Raw genomic sequence first — 22900 nt, 5'->3', positions numbered from 1 at the left:
TGTTGCAATTTTTGCAAATGTCATCTAGTCTGTTGTCAAATAATTGTTTGGTTTGAAAAATATTTTTTCACTAAAATAAATCTGTAAATATTACAGCAATAGTGATATATTTAAAAGTTACAAACTTATTGTGTGAAGTGAAATACTTAACAGCAGATAATGCTTCTAATATTTTTATATTAGGTCACCCGGAACTTCGTATTTTGGTTACCGGTACGTCAGATAGCTTCCTCAGAAGATATTAGATAATTTGTACGAATTTGTGTAATCAATATGTTGTTTACAGGTGCAAGTTTAGTGTTTGTTTGGAAGATTTGAGTTTTTTACTTTATAAGGACGAAAGTTTGTTGATATGGCCGATAATGACGATTATTTAGACACGATTGACAACAATCATACAGACGGCCCCAACGGTTCAATAAATATGACCGACAACAACCTAGGCGTAAGTATATCTCGTATTTTCAATCGATATAACGGTAGAGTCGTGAATCAGGAGAAATAAGTGAGCTAGGGAACTGCTTTACTCAAATATTAGTAACAATAATACGCGAAAACGTTGAGAGTGGCAGTTCGATAACTCAATTTTGGCTTTTGGAGCATTTTTTATTTAGATAACTAAGTTTTATTAAGGTAAACAATAACTACACTCTTCAATATAAATATTGTGATTGTTATTGTGATGTAATTCAGTTTTAATACATTGAAAATGCTATTGTTTGTTTACAAGCAGATGTTTTTGAAGCAATTGGCCTAAAATGGTTATACAACCGCTAATTATTGTATTTGATAGAGTAGTAGTGTATTTATATACATATGTATACTAAACAGTAACAGACTTTCAAAAAGGAGGAGGTTGTGTGTTCAAGTGTAGTATAATTTAATCTTATGTGTGATAATTCATACTTTTTGAAGGATGAAGCAGCAGCTGCAGACGTTCCAGATCTTGCCGCAATCAAGGCAAGAGTGAGGGAGATGGAAGAAGAGGCAGAGAAGTTAAAACAAATGCACACTGAAGTTGACAAACAGATGAGCATGGGCAGCCCTCCTGGACTTAGTAAGTCACATTTAGAGTTTTTAAATTTTTTGGTCTTGCCATACTCATGATTCATGAAACATGTAACCCTGACTGCCTGACTGACAAAACAATACTTATTCAGGTATCAGGTATCAAGTGACATGCGTTTTCTACCTTAATTTTTGATTTGTTTGTTAATAAACATTTTACATCAAGGTTGGCTTTTACAAAGAAAGTCTTTTAGAATAATAGCTCTCAGTGCAGATAGTTGTCAGCACTGATCAGTTAAGTCAGAAATCCAAACACAAACAGATATGTTGCTTACAGTTTGTACGCTGTTGTATGGTGTGGGTGACAGTTCGTTTCACTCTTGAAAGTTTTCTACAATTTACAATAATTGTACATAGGTACTAGAACCAGCTCCTGACTGAGGGCCCCTCATCGGTTCAATACTAGTCAGGCATACTTTGCCATAAGTTTTGGCTGTGTTTTGATATTAAATTAATATGTATATTTCTTCATTTGCAGCGAGTCCTCTGAACATGTCTATAGAGGAAAAAATTGAGGTAGACAACAGATCAGTATATGTTGGCAACGTGGACTATGGTGCTAACGCAGAGGAGCTGGAGCAGCACTTCCACGGCTGTGGCTCCATTAATAGGTATCAAATTGCCCTATCTCATTATCAACCCATATTCGGCTCACTGCTGAGCTCTAGTCTCCTCTCAGAATCAGAGGGGTTAGGCCAAATATTCCACCACGCTGGCCCAATACTGATTGGCAGACTTTACAAATGCAGAGAATTAAAAAAAGTTTCACTGTTTCAGACATGTGATATTTAATTTCTTAAAATGCACATAACTGAAAAGTTGGAAGTGCATACCCCGAACTGGCTTCGAACCCACCTCCGAATCGAAAGTACTGGACAATCACGGCTAACACTTTTTAAATAAATTTCAAATTCAAAGTTTATTGTTAGGCTTAATTTAACTAATGCAAAAACATGTTGAACCTGCTTTTGTGCTAAATCCTTAAGATTTATTATAACTCTGTGTGTGTTATTTAATTTTAAGTTAAATAATTTTATGAAAATAAATGTACAATATATACTACCTTATAAACATTTTAGTGTAAGGAATAAATTGTTATTTAGAATATTAACTAAGAAAGATAAAACTAGGATTATATGGATTTCCTACTTGGCCGAATTGGTAGGAACTTCTTTGGCTTTGTATACCAGTTCTAATATAGAACTTACTGCAGTCCTTGTCAGATCAAAATCTTTATGCAGGTTGTAGAGATTACGTTGGTATGCCTTTCACACCAACTTCTCTAGCATATAAAGTAATAGAATACATCATTACTTTATTAAAGTGTTTTTCAGATATCATGGGTGTTGTGATAGTTGCCTAAGGATGTTTATAATACATACTAGTTTCATGAATCTCAACAAACTTTCAAGAGTGAAACAAACTGTCACTGTACCCAAGCTATCTGAAAAACATTTTAGGTTAGGTTATATATTTGTTTATTTTTATTGCGTGGTGTGTATTTATGTTTGCTTCCATGATACAGTAAGCTTAATAGCTCAATGTTGTTTTAATGTGTTGATTATTTGCAGGGTTACAATATTATGCAATAGGTTTGATGGGCATCCCAAAGGTTTTGCCTACATAGAGTTTGGTGACAAAGACAGCGTGCAGACAGCAATGGCTATGGACGAGTCTTTGTTCAGAGGACGGCAAATTAAGGTCAGTCAGTATTATAAATATTCCTGTTCCACTCCAATATAGTAGTTAGTTGACTCATATCAAAATTAATATAAACTATTAATTTCATGGAATAATGGTCAGAAATGTATCAGTATCAATTAATAAATGTTAAGGAGTTCTTGTAAAATTTATTTTAAAAATTAAGTATTTTTTTAAAACATTTATTGTCAATATTGTCAAAAATTTATAATAAAATATATTTTTAATATATCTTATCTCACAAAGTTAATTTTATTCATAAAAAGTTGAGCACTGACATAAAAACTCTTTGCCAAGATTTAAAAAAGTACCATTTGTTTTTAGATGGATGATAAAGGTTTTATATTACATTACGGCACATGTGCAATTTACTTTACATTACGGCACATGTGAGTAATGAGAAACATTACGATATTTAAATTGATGAAATAAGCAATACTTTACGAGCAAATGTGTTATAAAGTAATTTACCGTATTGCAGGTGATGCCGAAGCGTACGAACAAGCCAGGGCTGTCAACGACGAACCGGCCGCCGCGTGGCATGCGGGGTCGCGGCCGCGCGCAGCGCTACTCGCCATACGGCGGCTACCGGCCCCGCCGCGGCAGGTACAACCCTTACTAACTCCCCTCACCGTTCACCACACACCCTGCCCCCTACACCCACGGCCCAAGTACTTGTGATAGCCAGTAGGCCTAAATTGCTCGCCATGACATCCCTTGAAGAGAAAAAGACATAGTCGACCAATAACAGTTGAACCGGACTTATCACTCCTTTGTCCTATCGCAACCTGATATTTCCCGTTCAGCGCTATTGGTCCATAATATGTCTCTTTGTCTTCACGAGATATGTCGTGGCGCGCATCTTAAGCCTACAAGGTAAAGAGACATAGACAAGAAAGAATGGTACTTACTTAGGGCAAAAGCTTGGGTTTATAGACTTTCAGCTCTTGTAAAATCTGGCCATCACTGGCTCTATACTACATTTCTCTACAGATTGTAGGCAATATTATATATATATTTTTTTTTTTGCAAATGTCCTACGGTTTTTAAATAAACAGTCTGCAGTTAGAATGACGACTTGTATCTATTAGTCATTCATCATTAATAATATCATAATGGAGTTATGTTGATATCCTTAGATTGACTTACCTAATTTTCATTGTACATACCTTCTACATAAAGTGAACTTTTTTTAAAAAAAAAAAAATCCTAATGACACATATCAACCATTCCAACTGACTTCCCCACAGTTGCTAAACGAGGAAGCGTTGAGAAATAACATCTTTTAAGCTTTTAACACAAGACTTTTTCTATATAATTTAGTTATTTTCATTGATGTTTTTTGTCTACCTCAATCTCAGACTAATTACACAAGGACCTGTATTGCACGTAAATTCTAACTCTCACTCTAAAACTCACATTGAAAGTATTTAACACCAATAAATATATTTTGTGGCCTTACACTATATACTACTATAGATTCAAAATACACCTGTGTAATTTTTACACAGACTAACAAACACATTGCTTAGACTCAGTACACAGAATATTCAATTACTTGATTGATGTTTTGCTGTTCCGGTTGAAGAATCGTTTCTTTCTAGTTATTGTTTTCATTACAAATTTGATATAAATAAGTTAGAAATACTTACAAATGAAACGTAACTTCAACTATTAGTAAAGTATAAGTTTTTAACCATTTATGACATTTAACTACAGAAACCATACATCTTCATCTATTGTACTGACCCAATTTTTATAAATGTATCAGATCAATGTTTCTTGATCTTTGCCCGACTCTAGCGAGGCAGGTCCCTATGTAATTGGTCTGAGACCTCAATACAAGATCTACTTGAGAATAATTAATTCTCTGCCCACTGCTCCATATCAATGCCATATTTTAAGGAATAAGGGCTGACAATATATTACAAAGGATCTATTAGTTTCAATGGATTAATTTGAGTTTTGTTAGCATAAAAAATTGGCTTGTGTACTATGTACATCTACCCATTTTTATAAATTTTGTGACACGCGGTTGAGGACTCAGTAATGTGGCACGTAGTTGAGGACTGAGCTACGTGGCACGCGTTTGAGGACTCAGTTGTGTGGCACGAATTTGTGGCCTCAGTTATGTGGCACGCGTCCGTGGACTCAATGTTGTGGTACGCGGTTGTGGACTCAGTTGTGTGGCAAGCGGTTGAGGACTCATTTTTGTGGCACGCGGTCGTGGACTCCGTTACATGGCACGCGTTTGAGGACTTAGTTGTGTAGCACGCGGTTGTGGTCTCAGTTGTGTGGCACGCGGTTAACCACTCAGTTGTGTGGCACGCGGTTATGGACTCAGTTGTGTTGCACGCGGTAGAGGACTCAGCTATGTGGCACGCGGTCGTGGACTTAATTACGTGGCACGCGAATGAGGACACAGTTGTTTGGCACGCGGTTAAGGACTCAGTTATGTGGCACGCGGTCGTGGACTTAGTTACGTGGTACGTGTTTATGGACTCAGTTGTGTGCCATACGATTGAGGACTCAGTTATGTGGTTTGGCTATAGTTATATTTTTATTTAAATCATTGGAACATCCCTGTGTATGAAATGTACTTTGTTTCTTAAATATTTTATGAATAATTTTATTTTACAAATATTGTATGCAGAATATTTGCAATATATGTTATTATAATAAATGATTATATTGTTTGCATGATCTAGCATTTTGATATATTTTATTGTTTAGTACAAGCTTCATATTTATGATTTTTTTTTTAAATATTAAGTTATGGTGTTGGTATGGAGCAGGCACAGAACACTTCTCATAGTTGTGGTCAAATTATTCATATTGTTTATTATTTTGTAGTTCGAGAATGTAGTGCTTTAAGAGATGCCATAATAAGTATGTAATTGATATCAAATGTAGGATAACCAAGGGTAGGAAAAGATGGACAAAACTTGACTGTACAATTTGAAACCTAACTGCTGTTAGGTGAACTCATGGACGCAAACTTGAAACCAAAATGTCATGCAACTATAATAGTCCATGTTGAACTATTATAGTTGCATGACAAATGGGTCATGACTGTAAAAATACATGGCTAATTATAATAACATGAACAGTTTAAAAACTAAAAAACACCCATATCATAGGGGTGCATTTCAAACAGCCAGTCCGCTATCTTAGGGAGGCCGCCATATTGGATTTGTAATGACGTTTCTTAGCTAGTCATGTATTGTTATCAGAACTCGGAGCGTGTGCAAAATTTCATCCTAATCGAAGACCGGGAAGTGGGTCAAATGATTCCAAGATTTTCTTACATATTATACATTAGTTACAAGTGAAGTTAATATAAGTGTGTTAAAAACCGGCCAAGTGCGTGTCGGGCCAGGTGCAGTTCAAGAGTTCCGTAGATTAAATTAGCACTTTAAACCTTAATAATGCACAATTGTTCCCTAAATTGAAAAATGGTGCTGTCACCGAGGCCTTAGTCCACCACGCTGGCCCAGTGCAGTTTGGCAGACTTCACACACGTAGAGAATTAAGAAAATTCTCAGGTACGCAGGTTTCCTCGTGATGTGTTCCTTCACCGTTTGAGACACATTATATATAATTTTTTAAAATACACAACTGAAAAATTGGCAGTGCATGGGCCTTTGTCCTCCTAATCGAAGGCAGAGTTCATATCCACTAGGCTATCACGTCTCGTACGTTACTCATGCTATTTGCATGTTATATGCAATTACAGCCTTAAGCCTATTATTAAGTCTCTTTAGCTAAACAGTAGACATGGCGAAACTATAATGGTTCCTTGTTGACTACGGAACCCTGGAAACAACAGTAATTGTGTTTGTTGGTGATGGTGACATAATACTAAGTAATTTTAAGCATTGCGAACACTTGAGTCAATAAGAAATTCTGTGGGAGGTTAAAAATAGACCTCCATTTTGTGTTTATAAAAATGTTTTAATTAGTCAATATGTATGGATTTTTATTTTTATTTGCTGGCGAGTTGGATGGTTATTGAATTCTTTTAGCATTCAATAAATATATAGCTTTGAAATTCAAGTTACTTTATATTTTTATATTAAAAATATCTGAAAAATTTAAAATAAAATGTTTTTTTTTTCTATGAACAAAAGAAATATTTAGTTTTACATTTTTCAGACATACTCAATATGGCATCTCTTATGTTGGTATTTAGACATTTTTTTTACATATGTTGATTGTTGAGCTAAATATATAGGCATGTATATAATACATTTATGAAACACTGGAACTTGTATGAAATAAAGTTTGTAATTGACACATTTATGTTTTTTGTTTCAATGCTATTGTCCTATATCCCTTCTCTCGCGCTTTGATTGCATGGTAACGTTCTCTAAATCATACATTATTTATTATTTTGAATTCTTGAATTTCATAAACTTCAGCTTTTTATTTATTACTTTATTCTGGTGATTTATTTTAGTAGTGTCGTTTTAAAGGTTTTACTTAAGACATAATAAAAATATAATTATTTTAAGTAAAAGTATGGATATTCAGTTATATGAGTATGGTTATATGGAGCAGGTGACGCGACGCGTTATAACGCGCGTTTTCCATTTTTATGTATACAAGTCTCAGAACCGCAGTCACACTTGAAAATTAATAAAAAAAAAGATCATGTTGTCCTATAACCAGACCTAAAACTATGACATAAGACATTCATGATCTATAGCCAGACGGGTTAACCCAGTTGTCTCTGTCTCATAGGGTCACAAGTCATTAGAGCCACGTAGCACCCGACCAGTGCCGCTCGTGCAGTTAGTATTTAAGTTAGATGGCCTTCTTACCCTTACAACAACAACTCCGTCGCGTCACCGGATCGCCCCACTTGCAAGCTACGAGGCCATAGAAATCTTCTTAAGTTCTTCGTGAATATTCCTATATTCGCGTGTTCCACCACAAACCTGCGAGGCGGTGCCATGTGGCTCTAATTGGCCTTGAGACGCCGCTGGGTTATGTAACGCAACTGGGTTAATGCATCACAATCCTTAACTAATTGTCTTGCCTTGTTCGCAGAGGGATAAGACGCGGCGGCTATTACAATCCTTACTGAGTGTGGTAAACTGGGGTGCGACCCCGGTCCCGCCGCGCGTATTGAGTGCCAGTGTGTGCGGTGTAGAAACAATCGACTCTTTACCTCAGTTGACCGTTTTATGCAAACTGTGGCGTGCACTCCATATAGGCGTAAATGCACTGCATATCTTTGATATTTTTTGGTAGAGCTGATTACAATTTGCGTCAAGTAATTTTGCTACTGTAAATTGTGCATATTGCTGTCTAATTCTTATATCGTACTGCGCACTCATATGAACCAATCTCAGAGCGGCAGACATGTTTGATGCGAACTGTCCAGAACGATTTATTATGTTTGTATCGTCTTTCATTCAACACTGTTCAGTGCATATTCTGATCGAAATCAGTGCACGCCACTGCGTGTGTCAGAATGGTGGCGGTACACCGGACAATTCAATGTTATTTGTCGATGTTAACGACGACGTCATCATGAAAAAATTTAAGCTGTTTTAACTGCGCAGTATTGAACCTAAAGAATTGCATTATCGCCGTCCAAAGAAATTGATAAAATTGTTTTTTTTCATGCGATCACCTCTTGCAAATCATTGTAAATTGTAATTAAATTTATAATAGCTCGTACAGTTATACGCACAGAAACGAAATAACTTCGTTTATGTTGATACTGTTTACCTACCCTTTTGTTTTTTTAGCATTAAATGGATTTTTTGTCATGAAATTTGTTTCTTTCAATCTACTGCGCAGTGATAACAATAACTGTGACTTATCATTGCTGGTTAAGTTACCGAGACATGGGGCTTGTGTATTTGTCGACAATCCTCATGTAAATACTGTAAATCAAGCCTTCTCTTAGGACATAGAGATATCAAGTCAGTAGATGGATGAAATAGATAGAATATAATCTTTGAACTTAAAAATTAGAAATCCTGATTCAAATTGGATCTGGGCGACAAAATATTTTTATAGATTTGAAAAAGGTTACTTTACATTGGGCTTAGTTTTTCTTAGGAGCACCATGTTTCGGTATATATCTATCAAAATGAAAAAATAATGGAATACCATCTCGATAATATAATGTAATGCCGTGCATCAAAGTCGCGATTTACTGATAAGTAGATGTCTAATATTTAACTTGTATTAAGAATAAAATCGTATTTTGTTAATAAAACGTTTTTTTTATGAGTTAAGACATTATTACATTTGCTGCAGGTTCGTACTTCGTTTAGTGATTTACTCTATAAAACCATTTTTCACTGTTTAAAGGTTAGGCATAGCAAAAATAGTAGTCGAGACATATACACCACGTGTAATAATAAATAATAATTTATTTGTTAGTATATCTCATGGAGTGTGAGTAAAATTATTACATAACATTGTATTTTTTTCTATTGTACCTAACATGAATTTGCCTAAATTAGGTAAAAATATACTTAAAGGCTCTCGCTGACATATGGCGAATGGTTATACTCATAATATAGACTTTATGAACCTTTGAGGGGAATTGCTAATCCGATCAAGTGGGTTCTACACAGTGCGGCATTAAGGTAGTAATGTTAGCGTAAATAAGTTATGTTTTGAGTTTAATACTCGATTTAATAATTATAATATTACTCAATATTGGTTAATATGTCATGTGATAAACGCGATACTTTTTACGACTCATGGCGACGAAATATTTCAATGTATTAAATTAAATAAATCCAAAAATCACTGCATGTTAATAATAATTAAGTAGATGGAGTAATAATTTTGTGTATTATATGGAATTATATGTTACTTGGAATTTTAACAATTTTTGATGTTCAATGTTTCTCAATTATTACAAATTTATCCCATCAGTATATGAAACATAAATAAAAAAAGATATATAGTAGCTAACTATTTTTATTACCTAAATAGAGACATACCTAATTGCATTAAGACTTAGGTAATATTAAGGTCGGCATATGTGTTGACAGATAATTATTTCTGAATGTTATTGTGTTACAAGGTAATATAGTTAGATGTAACTGTTTCAAAAAACTATTTAAAGCTAAGTATCACTAATGGGCCGAACCACAGCGCAACGCAATGCTTTATAAGAAAATGGTATTTTTTTTTAATGGTATTTTTTTTTTGTAATTTTTTTTTAATGGTATTTTTTTATCTTTTTTAGACAATTGATAAAATGTGCAAGCAACAATGGTTGAATTTACTAACTTGCACGTATTTTATTTAACCATAAGAATATGGTTAAATAAGATACGGAAAACTAGACCGTTAACTATTTATATCCAAATAGGTATTTTCTATTTTCAGATTAGTTTATACAGCACACTCCTATTTAAGTCTAGCGGACGCTCTTTAGTCCAGCCCTTACAGTAGTATCGCTGTAAAAATGGTAACTAAGTAACTTCTCCCGTTTTCCCAACTTATCCCTTCACTGCTCTGATCCTATTGAGAAAAGTATGCTATATGAGTATGAAGAATTATTGTACCAAGTTTCGTCAAAATTCGTCGAGTAGTTTTTGTTTCTATAACGAACATACAGACAGACAGACAAAAATTTTACTAATTGCATTTTTGGCATCAGTATCGATTACTAATCACCCCCTGACAGTTATTTTGGAAATATACTTCATGTACAGAATTTACCTCCTACACATTTATTATAAGTATAGATTGTACAGCGCACGCTTGTTAAAAAGTTGCGTGCTTTTTGTGTTGCGGTGCGGATCGACTCAATGTGCGCTAGCCTTAAGTCATTAAAAAGCATTTAGATAGTTCTTAGAAATAAATGTTACAAATTAGAACTATAGTAAGTGGATAGTAAGAAGAGTTATTTAAGGTTAGTTGTTTTGTTAGGATTCAGCAACTATTTTCAAAGGATTAGTTATTATAATAATGTACTTTTGTATAAAATCATTGATGTTTTTATGAAATCCGAATTGTAATTAAATTTACACATTGCTTATTTTATATATAATTCCGGCAACTCTTAAACTGTGACTGCAATCTATCATTAATCATTAATATTGTATAAAACAATAAAACATTCAGTTGTATATATATATATATATATATATGTTGTGTGTACTTTGTATAGTTTACATGTGCTTATTTTTAGTGCTGTCTCTGCTCTCTCTTTGAAGACCTATGTTGTCTATGCGTTGCTTATAACTGGGAGGTCTTGTGTTCGATTTCAATCTCAGAGACAATCTTTATATTCTAGGATCTTATCGTAGTCAGGCACTAGGTTTCGCTCGAATAAAAATAATATTTTTAATTATTTTATTGGTAGAATTTCCATTATTTTACATTTGCTGAGGTCTGGTCTAGTCTAATTCTGGGCTTCGGCCTAGGCTGGTACCCAGATGTCGAATACAATTTCTATAAGAAACTATATACATTAATTAAAATAAATAAATTATATCACTCTCAGGTTTATGCATACTGCATAGTGGCAAAATATTTTAATCATAAACAATTCGCACGTGTACACTATACATTATTTAGTAGGTATAGTATGAAATATAAGTATAATTTACATTAATGTTTAGTTTTATGATTTCGATTTCATTTTATAAAATACAGGTAATGGCAACCAATGAATCAACTTGAAAATGTAGTTTTTATTTTAATAAAAGTTTTTCGTTTCAATCATCATCAAAATATGACCTTTTTTGCTTCAGCTACATTTCCAAGTAGGTTGTCTAACTTCGGTATAAAATACCTAGGTTTACCAATGAAAAAATAATGATTTTTATTGATTTTTTTAATGGATGTCTTATATATTGTATAATTCAATTTAATGCTATCATTACAATAAGTTGCACTCAAGATTAAACAACACGATTAATTATAGTATTTTGTATAGAGCACAACTGAGATTTTTCTATACATTAGATTTGAAACATTAGACTATCCACTTGAAAAAGCTTTATATACAGGGTGTTGCGGAGTGTTTCCCATAACTTAAAGGTGTTGAAAAGTCCACTTATAGGAGAGAACCTAAGTTTTTTTTTAACTAAAAAACAACTTTTTTATGTTTTTAAACAAAGTAATTCAAATAATTCCGAATGTCCATGAACACACAATCTATGCATTTTAAAATACGTAAGTAGTGGTAAGACTGTCGATATCGACTAGATACTGCAACTGGCACTCCGCACTTCACTAGCAAGCTACTTCATGATATTTATCAAAGAATAAGTTTGGCTAGGTCATAATATAAGGATCTATTTACAAATGAAATATTTTTTACTCCGAACATGTTCGTTTTAGAACACATGTCCCTTAGACATTTATAATTAATTTTCGTTAAAGAATCTAACCATAGAGATAAGGGAAATACTCCCGAGCACCCTGTATACCTATGTCATCCAAATATTCTATTTGACTCTTACATTTGCTGGTGGTTCTAAGATATCCATTATTGGTGTAAATGTAAATTAACATCCATTTTAAGTGTGGTATATTTAATGTATTAAGTTTTCTTATCTGATAGGAACAACCTGTCTCCAATGTTCATATTATATTATAGCATAAATTGATGATTTGTATTATTTTTTATGTATGTAATGTATGTTTGTACAATCTCTTTAAAATTTCAAAGAAGTTAAAATCCAAACCTAAAAGAAGGTAACATCTAAAAAATGGCTATAGCAAAAATTATATAAAAAATGTGTTGCATAAGAATAATTTTAAGAACCAAAATAGTGTTTAATTGAAACCGCCGAAACCCAGTTCTATATCATCATCATCATCATCATCATCATCATCATCATCATCATCATCATCATCATCATCATCATCATCATCATCATCATCATCATCATCATCATCATCATCATCATCATCATCATCATCATCATCATCATCATCATCATCATCATCATCATCATCATCATCATCATCATCATCATCATCATCATCATCATCATCATCATCATCAACCCATATTCGGCTCACTGCTGAGCTCAAGTGTCCTCTCAGAATGAGACGGATTAGGCCAATAGTCCACCACACTGGCCCAATGCGGATTTAAAAAGTAACATTTCCTAAATAAGCGAGAGCTATGCTTGGAGTTTCTCTGCGTGATCGAATCTGAAAGAGATCGGCAGTCACTGATATAGCTCAGTGAGTCACGAAGCTGAAGGGGCAATGGACAGGCCTCATAGTTTTAAGAGCCGATGGACGTTGGGGCACAGAACACTAATACTCCATATAAGAGCGTTGGGGTCCCGAGGTGGCACCGGAAAGCGCAGTGTCGGTCGACCTAAGATATTAAGCGGGTTTCAGGGAGCCGCTGGATGCTGGCGGCTCGAGACAGTTATGCAAGAGGCCTATGTCTATCGGCTGAAAATGATGATGAAATAAGTAGGCAAGTACAAAATACCATAGATTTACGAGTCGATACAATAGGTACTTAATTTATATTTTTTAGCCAGACCTCAGATTATGATTATTTCTCGTATCAGTAATCTGTGGTCGTTTTTTCATCTGCGGTCGGTGCTGATCAATGTACTCTATGGTGCTGATTCTGTCAACGCGCTGCAGGGTTCCCAACTTAGGGGTTTTCCCCCCAGATTTAGGGGGCAAATAAGTGAAATGGGATTTTTTTAGGGGTCTGAAATTTTTAGGGGTATTTTCAGGGATTTTTTGACTCTTTCATATTTTTAAATTGATGATAATTTTAATATTTCTTTCATGGCCTAGCGACTTATAACGACATATAATACGTTATTCTACAACCACTCTGAGGCAATTGGAGGCAATTTTCATCGAATAAAAAAAATTGGTAAATTAATTCATTGTCAACATGTATGATTTCAAAAAATCTGAATCTTCAGATAAAGACGTAGTATTTTGTCTGTATTAAATATAGACTTTTGAAACATATGACAGCATATTATTTCTAAATTATTATGAATTTATATTTTTTAGGGGGACAACTCAATAATTAAGGCGATTTTAGGGGATTTTGACACCAACTTTAGGGATAAATATTTTGGAGAGTTGGTAACACTGACGCGCTGTCACTCGTCACTGTCAAATTCAAGTGTCAAATAAAACATATTATTGGATTTTGCTTTTAAAATGCAAATTGCAAATCTGTTAAAAACTCAAAACGGAAAATTAATAAATATAAAGATAATATTTTAGTTTGTGATTTTAATTCATTCTGTAGAACATATGTTACGGGATATTATTTGGCTAAAAACATTTTTGCTCGTAAGCTCAATTTTAGTTCTTTTGGTATTTAAACTAATCTTTGGCTTTGAAAATAATCATACTAACTTACAGGTGTTCCTGTGCGTTAGTTGGATACACGTAATCTATTTGAGTTGGAGGCTCTCCGAATCGCGAGAGGTATAATAGAAATGCCTCTAACCGCTGACGTCGCCGCACAGCAAGTCCAGGTACGAATGAACTTTTCAAGACGCTACCCTGAATTTGGGTTTGATTCGCGGTCACGGAGCCGTCTTATTGATACGCTCAAGACAATAAGACTCCTGAACGGCCCTCTAAGCCAAGGTCCGAGTCTCACAGGAGAAGGAAAGTTGTTCTGCCCATCTTCTGCCTTCGGACTGACAAATCGGTGTTTCTTCACCCAAAATACTACGCTGGTTTAGTTAAAGAGCCTTTGGCAAATAACTTATATCAGGAGCTAGATAGTCGTATGGGTCAGGATCAGACTTTTTTCATATATGTGTAAGTGATTGTAATTAAACCAAGTAAATTATGTCTTTATTGCAGGAGCGTTTACGATCTCTGCACAGGTTGATATATGACATAGAGACTGAGAGGACTCGCAATGAACAGTGTATTGACTCTATACTCAGAGCTGAGAAGGCCACAGAGTCTTCCTCATCTGCTGATGATTCGTCTAGCTCCTCGCATCAGGTGGGTTATTCACTAATTTGGTGCCTTTTGAATGGTTGAGTGTCTAGACCAGTGGTTCCCAACTTTTTTGTTGCAGCTGAACCACCACAAATTTATTGGTTTTTTTTTTTTGAAATGGTTAGAATTGATTACTTAGTTCACAATCATTTTATTTAGAAAACTTCATCAATTCACAATTATTTTATTTAGAAAACTTCATTTGATATGAAACCAGATAAATTTTAGGGACCCCCATTTAAGAATCATGAACCCCAATTTTTATGTCATGTCAACGTAGACCCCCACCGAGTCTTTTGTAGATCCATGGGGTCTACCTGGACCACTTTGGATATTGATAGTCTAGACCTTTGAAACTTAATAAATGCCTTTTTTTCATATTTGTAGAACAAATAAAAAGATTATTTTAAAATGAATATTTTATTGTTTTCTATAATATTAGTTTATTTTTATATAATTTATTGAAATACCTTGTTATTAGCAAATGCAGCTAAAAAGCTTGTACAAAGCTGGTCTCACCGCAGCGGAGCAGGAAGAGAGAGTGCTGCGTGCTGCACTGTCCAGGATATATGAAATTAGATCAATTAAGAATGAAAGAAGAATCCAGGTTGGTTTGAAATATATTTGTTTATGACCTGTGTTTTAGTTTTCTGTCTGATGTCTGCAGTGGCATGAACAAAGTTTTCAAGTAGGGTATGCACTAAAATGACTTCTCTAATAGAGGTTTGTAATGAGTCCTGAAGTTACGAGTAGGTAGTGCATTTTCGAATTTGTGGAGTGCACACCACTTAGTCTGTATATGAGAGGATTTGGATCATATACCCGCCACACTGTTTCAATGTTGAATTGTTGCCTCAATAGCTCAATGGTAAGAGTGGTCGGACTCATCATCGAGGAGCAGTGGTTCGATCTCCGCCCCGTTGGTCTATTGTCATACCCACTCCTAATACAGTCTTAAAAAAAAAATGTGGACAAACAATACATCATTGAGTTAATATTAATAAGTTATGAAAAGACATGCGTTAATTTTTTTGTTGGTAAACAGTGCACATTGAGTATGGCAATGGCATGTTTGGAATAATAATAATAATAATAATAATAAAGTCTTTATTTTTTCATACAAATTAGTAATACAATTTTTTTTTTTTTTTTATATTACGTTTGCATGAATCCCATTGTATTGGGTATAGGCCTCCCTTTTATTCCAAACATAGGAGGCCTATGTTTGGAATAAAAGGCTATTTATTTTAGGTACTTAATTTTAAACATGTATATAGAAATTCACTATATACATGTTTAAAATATCACATGTCTCAACCGGTGAAGGAAAAACATTGTGAGGAAACCTGCATATCAGAGAATTTTCTTAATTCTCTGCATGTGTGAAGTCTGCCAATCCGCATTGGGTCGGCGTGGTGGACTATTGGCCTGAGATCACTCATTCTGAGATTAGACTCAAGCGCAGCAGTGAGCCAAATATGGGTTGATAATGATATAAAATAACTACCGTTTTATTTATTATATAGTGTCTTTGCTTTGTCTTTGTCTCTTCACGATATATCTGGTGGCTTCCTAACAGGCCTACATTACTGACTAGATTTCTCATTTGCCAGGCTCGGCATGCAGGCAACAAAGAGACGATAGGCTGCGGAGCGCTCATGAAGATGTTGCTGAGTGCTGCTCAAACGTTGCCTCTCCACGTAGGACGGGTCGGCGAGCGCGCGCCCCCGCTGTGCGGCGCCGTGCCCGCTGACCCGGGGCACATCGCCCGCCCCGGAGACGCTGTCGCTGCCCTGGTTCGGGTCTCCGAGAAAGAGGAGAACTGGATATTAGCTGAGGTGAGAAAGATTTTTTCCTATTATTTTTTTTCATATGCAATTATCTCGCAGACCGCAGTTGACCACTATCTCATCTGACATGGCAAATCTAGATGTGACAAAAAAGAACCTGATTGCCTAGAATATACCTTTTAACTCTTGTATAAAAGATGTCCAGATTTACGTTAGTTTCTACCTGTATTGGAGAATCAAAATTTTCATTTCGTATAATTTGTATGCACAGTCGGAAGCAATCTTTATGAAATATACACGGTTTTAGGTGTTAGCGGTAAAGTACCTCGGTCCGCCGTCGCCTCACGCGTCTTAACTTAATGAATGCCTTGAGCGTAACGATTACCGCAGCGGTTTTCAAGACGTCATAAAGATTGCATCCAACTATACTCGTATCATACCAACCCTAGTTAAAGGCTTTGTGCACTGTGTGCAGGTGGTGAGCTGGCTGCCGGCGCAGGGCAAGTACGAGGTGGACGACATCGACGAGGAGCAGAAGAACCGGCACGTGCTGAGCAAGCGGCGCGTGGTGGCGCTGCCGCTGATGCGCGCCGAGCCGCGCACGGACGAGCCCGCGCTGTTCCCCAAGGGCGCGCTGGTCATGGCGCTGTACCCGCAGACCACGTGCTTCTACCGCGCCGTCGTCAACCGCCTGCCCGCCACGCACGCCGACCCCTACGAGGTGCTGTTTGAGGTGAGCAGGTGACCCCCCACAGAAGACCCCCCACGTGCTGAGCAAGCGGCGCGTGGTGCCGCTGAATTATAGCGAAAAGCTCCAACACCAACATCTTAAGATTAAGCCTACCATACTAAGACCTAAGATGAAGAGATTTCGTGTGAAGGTTCCTCACTCTAGAGCCCTAACCACTGATTGCTTAGACACTCAAATGTCCCGCAGCCGGTTTTAATATTTTTTTTTTTACAATTTTTTAAGTGTTTTGTATTATTGTTAAATGTTAAAAAAAATAACAATTAAATAAATGAGAAAAAAAAATGAAGTCCCTTATTGTCTGTCCCAGGACTCGTCGTACGCGGACGGGTACTCCCCAGCCGAGCGCGTGGCGCAGCGCTACGTCATCGCGATCAAGGAGGGCAAGGTCTGTTTTTGTGATTTGCTTTTTTTTCTAATCTTTATTGATCAAATCAGAAAATATGAGGAGATCCGATAAAGAGCCAAAGTCACTGACATACGTGATTGAGTCAAGTTGGTGTGGCATTATGGTAGTCGTCGAAACATGACATTTTGTGACGTCACAATTTTTATGAGAGAGACATAGGCTACTTCTGTCTCCTAACCCCCCCTACTTTCCTAAATTGGGGGGAGGTGGAAATTTGTAGGGGTAGGGTAGGGTAGGTAGGGTAGAAACGCACATAAGTCAAAGTGAAACTAGACCGGGTCCTATAGTTTAGTATATTTTTGTCAAATGCTCCGTTTGGTAAAGGATTAGTTAACAGTGCTCGCCACGGATCTTTATGTTTGTGAAGTTAGCAGCGGAATGAGTAGAGCCGTTTGTACCGTTATTGATTGTGCAGTGATTTGTGGCTAACTTCACAAACACAATATCTCGTGGCGGGCACTGAAAGTGTATGTAACTGTATGTACTGCAGGGACGCGGCACCTGACATTCGCGCTCTGCCCCGCCCTCCGCGCGCTCCTCGCCGCTCTCCACCGACTCGCTGCACTGAGGGGACCGCACACATGGACATTGTGATTTGCGACGCTAAGTTAGTCTAAAATCCGGCATTGGATATACAGGGTGCTCGGGAGTATTACCCATATTCTATAAGACAAAGAAAGAAAAGAAAGAAAGATCTCTATTTTTAAGTTACATGCATGTAATGTAATATATAACATTCTAAATTATTACATAGCTTAATTGTCCACGCAAAAAGGGTAGCAATAAAAGAAGAATGCCTTGCAATGTGGCATAACCTAGAAAAAGGCCCTAACTATTCATTTTGCTACATACTTCCTACACAGAAAAAAGTATGCAGCACTGATTTTCAGTTAACTGAAAATTAATTAAAAATATCTAAGGACCAATGTGTTCTAAAACGAATATTTTCAGAGTAAAACATATTTCTTTTGTAAATAGATCTTAAATTGTGTCCCTTATATCGCATCCTTATATTATGACCTTAGACCTAGCCAAACTTACTCATTTATAAATATCATGAAGTAGCTTACTAGTGAAGTGTGGAGTGCTAGTTGCAATACCTCGTCGATATCGATAGTCTTACCACTGCGATTACGTATTTTAAAATGCAAGGATAGATAAAGGCTTGTGTTACATGGATAGTCAGAATTATTTGAATTACTTCATATAAAAACAAAGTTTTTTTTTTACTTAAAAAAAATTAGTTATGCAGTTCGGCTACTATAAGTGGCCTTGTCCACACCTTCAAGTTATGGGAAATGCTCTACTCTCTACTCTCCGACCACCCTGTATATAACCTCATCTATTATTCATTAGTGATAAGAAATATTCACATTGCAAATAGGTTGCCGAGTTAAATTGCAGATTTTATGCCGGATCTCGTACTAAATAGCACATAATGTATTTAAACTATAGATCACTGGCGTGCACTTTAATGTTCAAAAATTACTATTTTACCCTGATGAAGAAAGACATAAGACATAGACTAACCTGTATTGTAGAAAAAAAATATTTTTCATTTTGTACAGTTTGTATCATTATTTTTTTTTTTAATTTTGAACATTCTCAGGTATATGCAGGTTTCCTTACAATGTTATTCTTTCACCGTTTGATACGTGATATTTAATTTCTTAAAATGCACATTAACTGAAAAGTTGAAGGCGCATGCCCCGGACCGGATTCGAACCTACGCCCTCCCAATCGCAGGCGGAGGTCATATCCACTGGGCTATCACGTATCCTCGTTTGTATGTAGTTAATGCGTATGTATATTTTATGCACGCCATTTTTTTTGATTCACTTATCGACTACAATCTTACCTGATGTTAAGTGACGATGCAGTCTAATGGAAGCGGGCTTACTTGGAAGAGGTACAAGCTTATTCTCTAGTTCTCTGCCTATATCTCTGACGGTTTCTACGCGGCATCGTATCGTATAAGTGTAGTAGCAAAATCTTTTTTTAGAAGTTTACTCTTTAATCAATATTTGTAAATTAGTTAATGAAACTACTATAGTATAAGAATTGTATTTTTTTGTTGTTTACTTAAAATGTATAAATAATTACTTCGTATATTGATAATAAATATTAATGTAAATGAACTGTTTGAATATTTTGTATAAGAAAATTCATTGATATTATCGGAACATTTAAATAAAATAAAATTAAATTTTCATAAATAAAATAGATGTCTCATGTAATTATTCAATTTGTCCACGTTCTAAACGCAAGCTATCTAAATGTTTCTTAGGAGTGTCTAATAAATAAATAAGAAATTTTCACATACCTAAATTACTTACCTTTGTAGGACATTTGTATTAAATAGTTTGTAGTAAATGTAGTAACTTGTAGGTACTTTTCTAAATAAAGTATTTCAAAAAATATTTGTTATTTATTTCAATTTATTCATTCATACATTTTTCAAAGGGATTGGAGCTAAGCAATGGTCTCATAGCCATTTAGTCCCTATTTATCATAATTATTGAAAGAAAGAAAGAAAGAAAGAAAATATATTTATTACTACATTGTATATTGTAATTGATTATAACATCAATTACAATATAAATGTATATTTTTAATTTAGCAGCATTATTTATCTCCAAGGGAATAAATAGGGAGTAAAAACGTACGCTTACTCGTTTTTAATATAAATTTTATATTAAATTCACTTCACTTACTTGACACAGAATTACCTAAGTAAAAAATAAAAACCACAAATTAAAATTTGAATATTAATTTTAATTACATACTAAAGTAGAATCTACATACATAGATACATGATAAAAGTTCATGTCCGAAATATACAATCGATTATATTATTATCGATATCATGTATTTAATTTAACTTCGATTTTGGACTAAACTAATTTGATTAACTTTTTTTCTGGTCATCACTTACATACTAGTAATAAAAAATAATATTAATGGAAGCAAAATAAAATAGATTTAAAAATTAAAATGCACTCGGAAAAATAATGGAAAGGAACTCACTTCTAGGTATCATGTACCTATATTGATAAACATTTAAAAATTGCAAACACTCGTATTTCAATAATAGAATATGAAAATCTCGGTTTTTTAGCGACCAGTGAAGTAGGAACTATTGGTGAAAATAAATATGGAAAAGCATACATGGAAATATATCAGAATCATAATATGGCTAAAAGCTCATACTTTCCTTTTGTTTTATGTAGTTTTGGCTGTCATATAATATTATATAACCAGATATTAAAATTTATATTGAGCCTTTTCCTTCTAAAGGTTTTAAAAATATCCGCTAGGGGTAGATCAAGTCCTTAAGTCAATTTGTACCTACAAATTGACCCACAAATTGACTCAAGAACATCAAATTATAGTAAGCGACACTTTTATCTGTTTAGGTGTAAATTTTAATCCAAGTAACATTTTCAAAGGGTAAAATTTTAAATTACCTTTACTAGCGATAACGATTTTGGGGGAAATGTAAAACGACTGTAACATCTTAATCGTAAGAGTAAAAGGATTTGATGTTTTGTAAGTGACATTAGTTTATAAGGAATAGTATTTTAAAGTACTTAAAGAATGGTAAACAAAAAGTAATTTTTAAGCGAAATTGCATACGCGTAAACGTAATAAAATTCCTTGAATTAAGAAGCAAAATAGTAGTAATAAAATGATCAAATACCTAATACTGTTTAGTTTAAAAAAATCCTGTATTTTAGTTTTTGTCAGTTACGGAAATCCAGCGGTTAGTGGTCGTTTTGTTTTGAATTCTCCATTGACAACGTCAAAATGTATATAATTATAATAGAATTTACGAAAATGATGTTCCTACCTAAAAATTTAAGAAATTGAAGAGTGCATTGCAAACGGTAATGATAAAAAAAAATCATTGGAATTGATAGCGATTTATATAGAAAAAATCAATACATTTGTACAATAGTGCTGCCTCTAGCGGATTTTTAATAGAGATAGATGAAAAAGCTCATTGCATAAATACCTAATGAATTACAAACATAAATACTTGTAAAATTCCATTTAATACATTAAACTATACAAAGACATATCTGATTTCACCAACAGTACAAATACAATGCTATACCATGCCACGGTCTAAGCTTTTAAGCCTTTTTCATATAGTTATATACAAAAAAAAAAAAAAAAAACTATACTTACATAATTGGTAAACAAAAAGATATAATTACCCGATACGGTAAACATTTAAAACTGGCATCGCAAACTGTTCTTACCAGGAGATATTGACTATCCGAACTCTGAAGAAAGACTGGCAATACAATTATTTAACGAATTGCATACAGATAGAACATATAATGTATGCAAACCAACGATTTCATACAACTAGTATCAGATATGTTACGTGCCTACAAAATCACTGCAAAAAGTGATCCTAATTTAGTCATACTACTGAGCGCACACATGCACAATTTTGTGTTTCCTTACATTATATATTTATGTAGATATATAATAGTTTTATACTTCCTGAACACACAACTCGACATTTTAGACAATATTTAGGTATTATTTGTTTAATAAGCGACTAAATGAAACAACGACAATAGTTAGTGAAAGACTAAGATCAAGTTATTGGACATTATCTAAGTATAATAATAAAATATTATAAGTTTACATTACAGTTAAATTACTAATTAGTCACATATGTAGGCTAGATCGTAATTTTATGAAGTTCCAAATTGGTACTTTACAACAAAGAATAAAAAAAATTAGGTACTTTTGTTCGCCTCAGTTTCGAGGCGTTAGTAACATATCTAATATATGTATGTAGCTGTGTGATGTAGCTTTTCTAAGCATATTTGTGATATTGGACTATATCATCGTCGTGATCGGATAGCGAATAAATCCCCTGATAGTAAGAACAATGGCACAGCCTTTATACACTTTTAACTCCTTCACATCGGCTTTTCTCCAACTTTAAACTACGCCAAAATTGATTTATCGGTCGTGACAACTTGTTGAAAAAACGCCAATGGAGCATTCGCGTTTTGCGTGCTTGTATAAAGTCAGCCACTGACGATCAAATAATCTCACATTCATGCAGCGCTAACGGCTTGACGTCCGACAAAACTGATCGTGTGTTGGTCGCAGGCATTTGAGATAACTTGATCGTTAGTGACTGATATAAGAGAGAAAAGCTGTTGTGAAGGTGATGTTAAAACTTACGAACTAATACAGCGATGAGCA

The 22900-nt window shown here is 34.7% G+C and overlaps 2 protein-coding genes across 2 annotated transcripts; both read left to right on the top strand.

The window, feature by feature from the left end:
* The first annotated feature begins 5 nt into the window (after positions 1-5).
* Positions 6-12531, top strand: LOC112058005 (polyadenylate-binding protein 2-B). The gene is made up of 7 exons (XM_024098648.2): positions 6-213; positions 287-445; positions 916-1057; positions 1547-1679; positions 2640-2769; positions 3251-3375; positions 7822-12531. Exons 2-7 carry the CDS (start codon positions 353-355, stop codon positions 7856-7858), a joined length of 660 nt encoding a protein of 219 aa, XP_023954416.1. The 5' UTR covers positions 6-213; positions 287-352; the 3' UTR covers positions 7859-12531.
* Positions 12532-13868: 1337 nt separating this feature from the next.
* LOC112058003 (SAGA-associated factor 29) lies at positions 13869-18923 on the top strand. Its single transcript, XM_024098647.2, has 8 exons — positions 13869-14049; positions 14122-14237; positions 14575-14721; positions 15200-15325; positions 16332-16556; positions 16984-17241; positions 17567-17644; positions 18156-18923. Exons 2-8 carry the CDS (start codon positions 14199-14201, stop codon positions 18168-18170), a joined length of 888 nt encoding a protein of 295 aa, XP_023954415.1. The 5' UTR covers positions 13869-14049; positions 14122-14198; the 3' UTR covers positions 18171-18923.
* Positions 18924-22900: the final 3977 nt, after the last annotated feature.

This window comes from Bicyclus anynana, chromosome 20, assembly GCF_947172395.1.
Source record: "Bicyclus anynana chromosome 20, ilBicAnyn1.1, whole genome shotgun sequence".
Taxonomy (NCBI): Eukaryota; Metazoa; Arthropoda; class Insecta; order Lepidoptera; family Nymphalidae; genus Bicyclus; species Bicyclus anynana.
The sequence above is the reverse complement of the archived record's forward strand: the minus strand, read 5'-3'. Positions and strand labels throughout refer to the sequence as shown.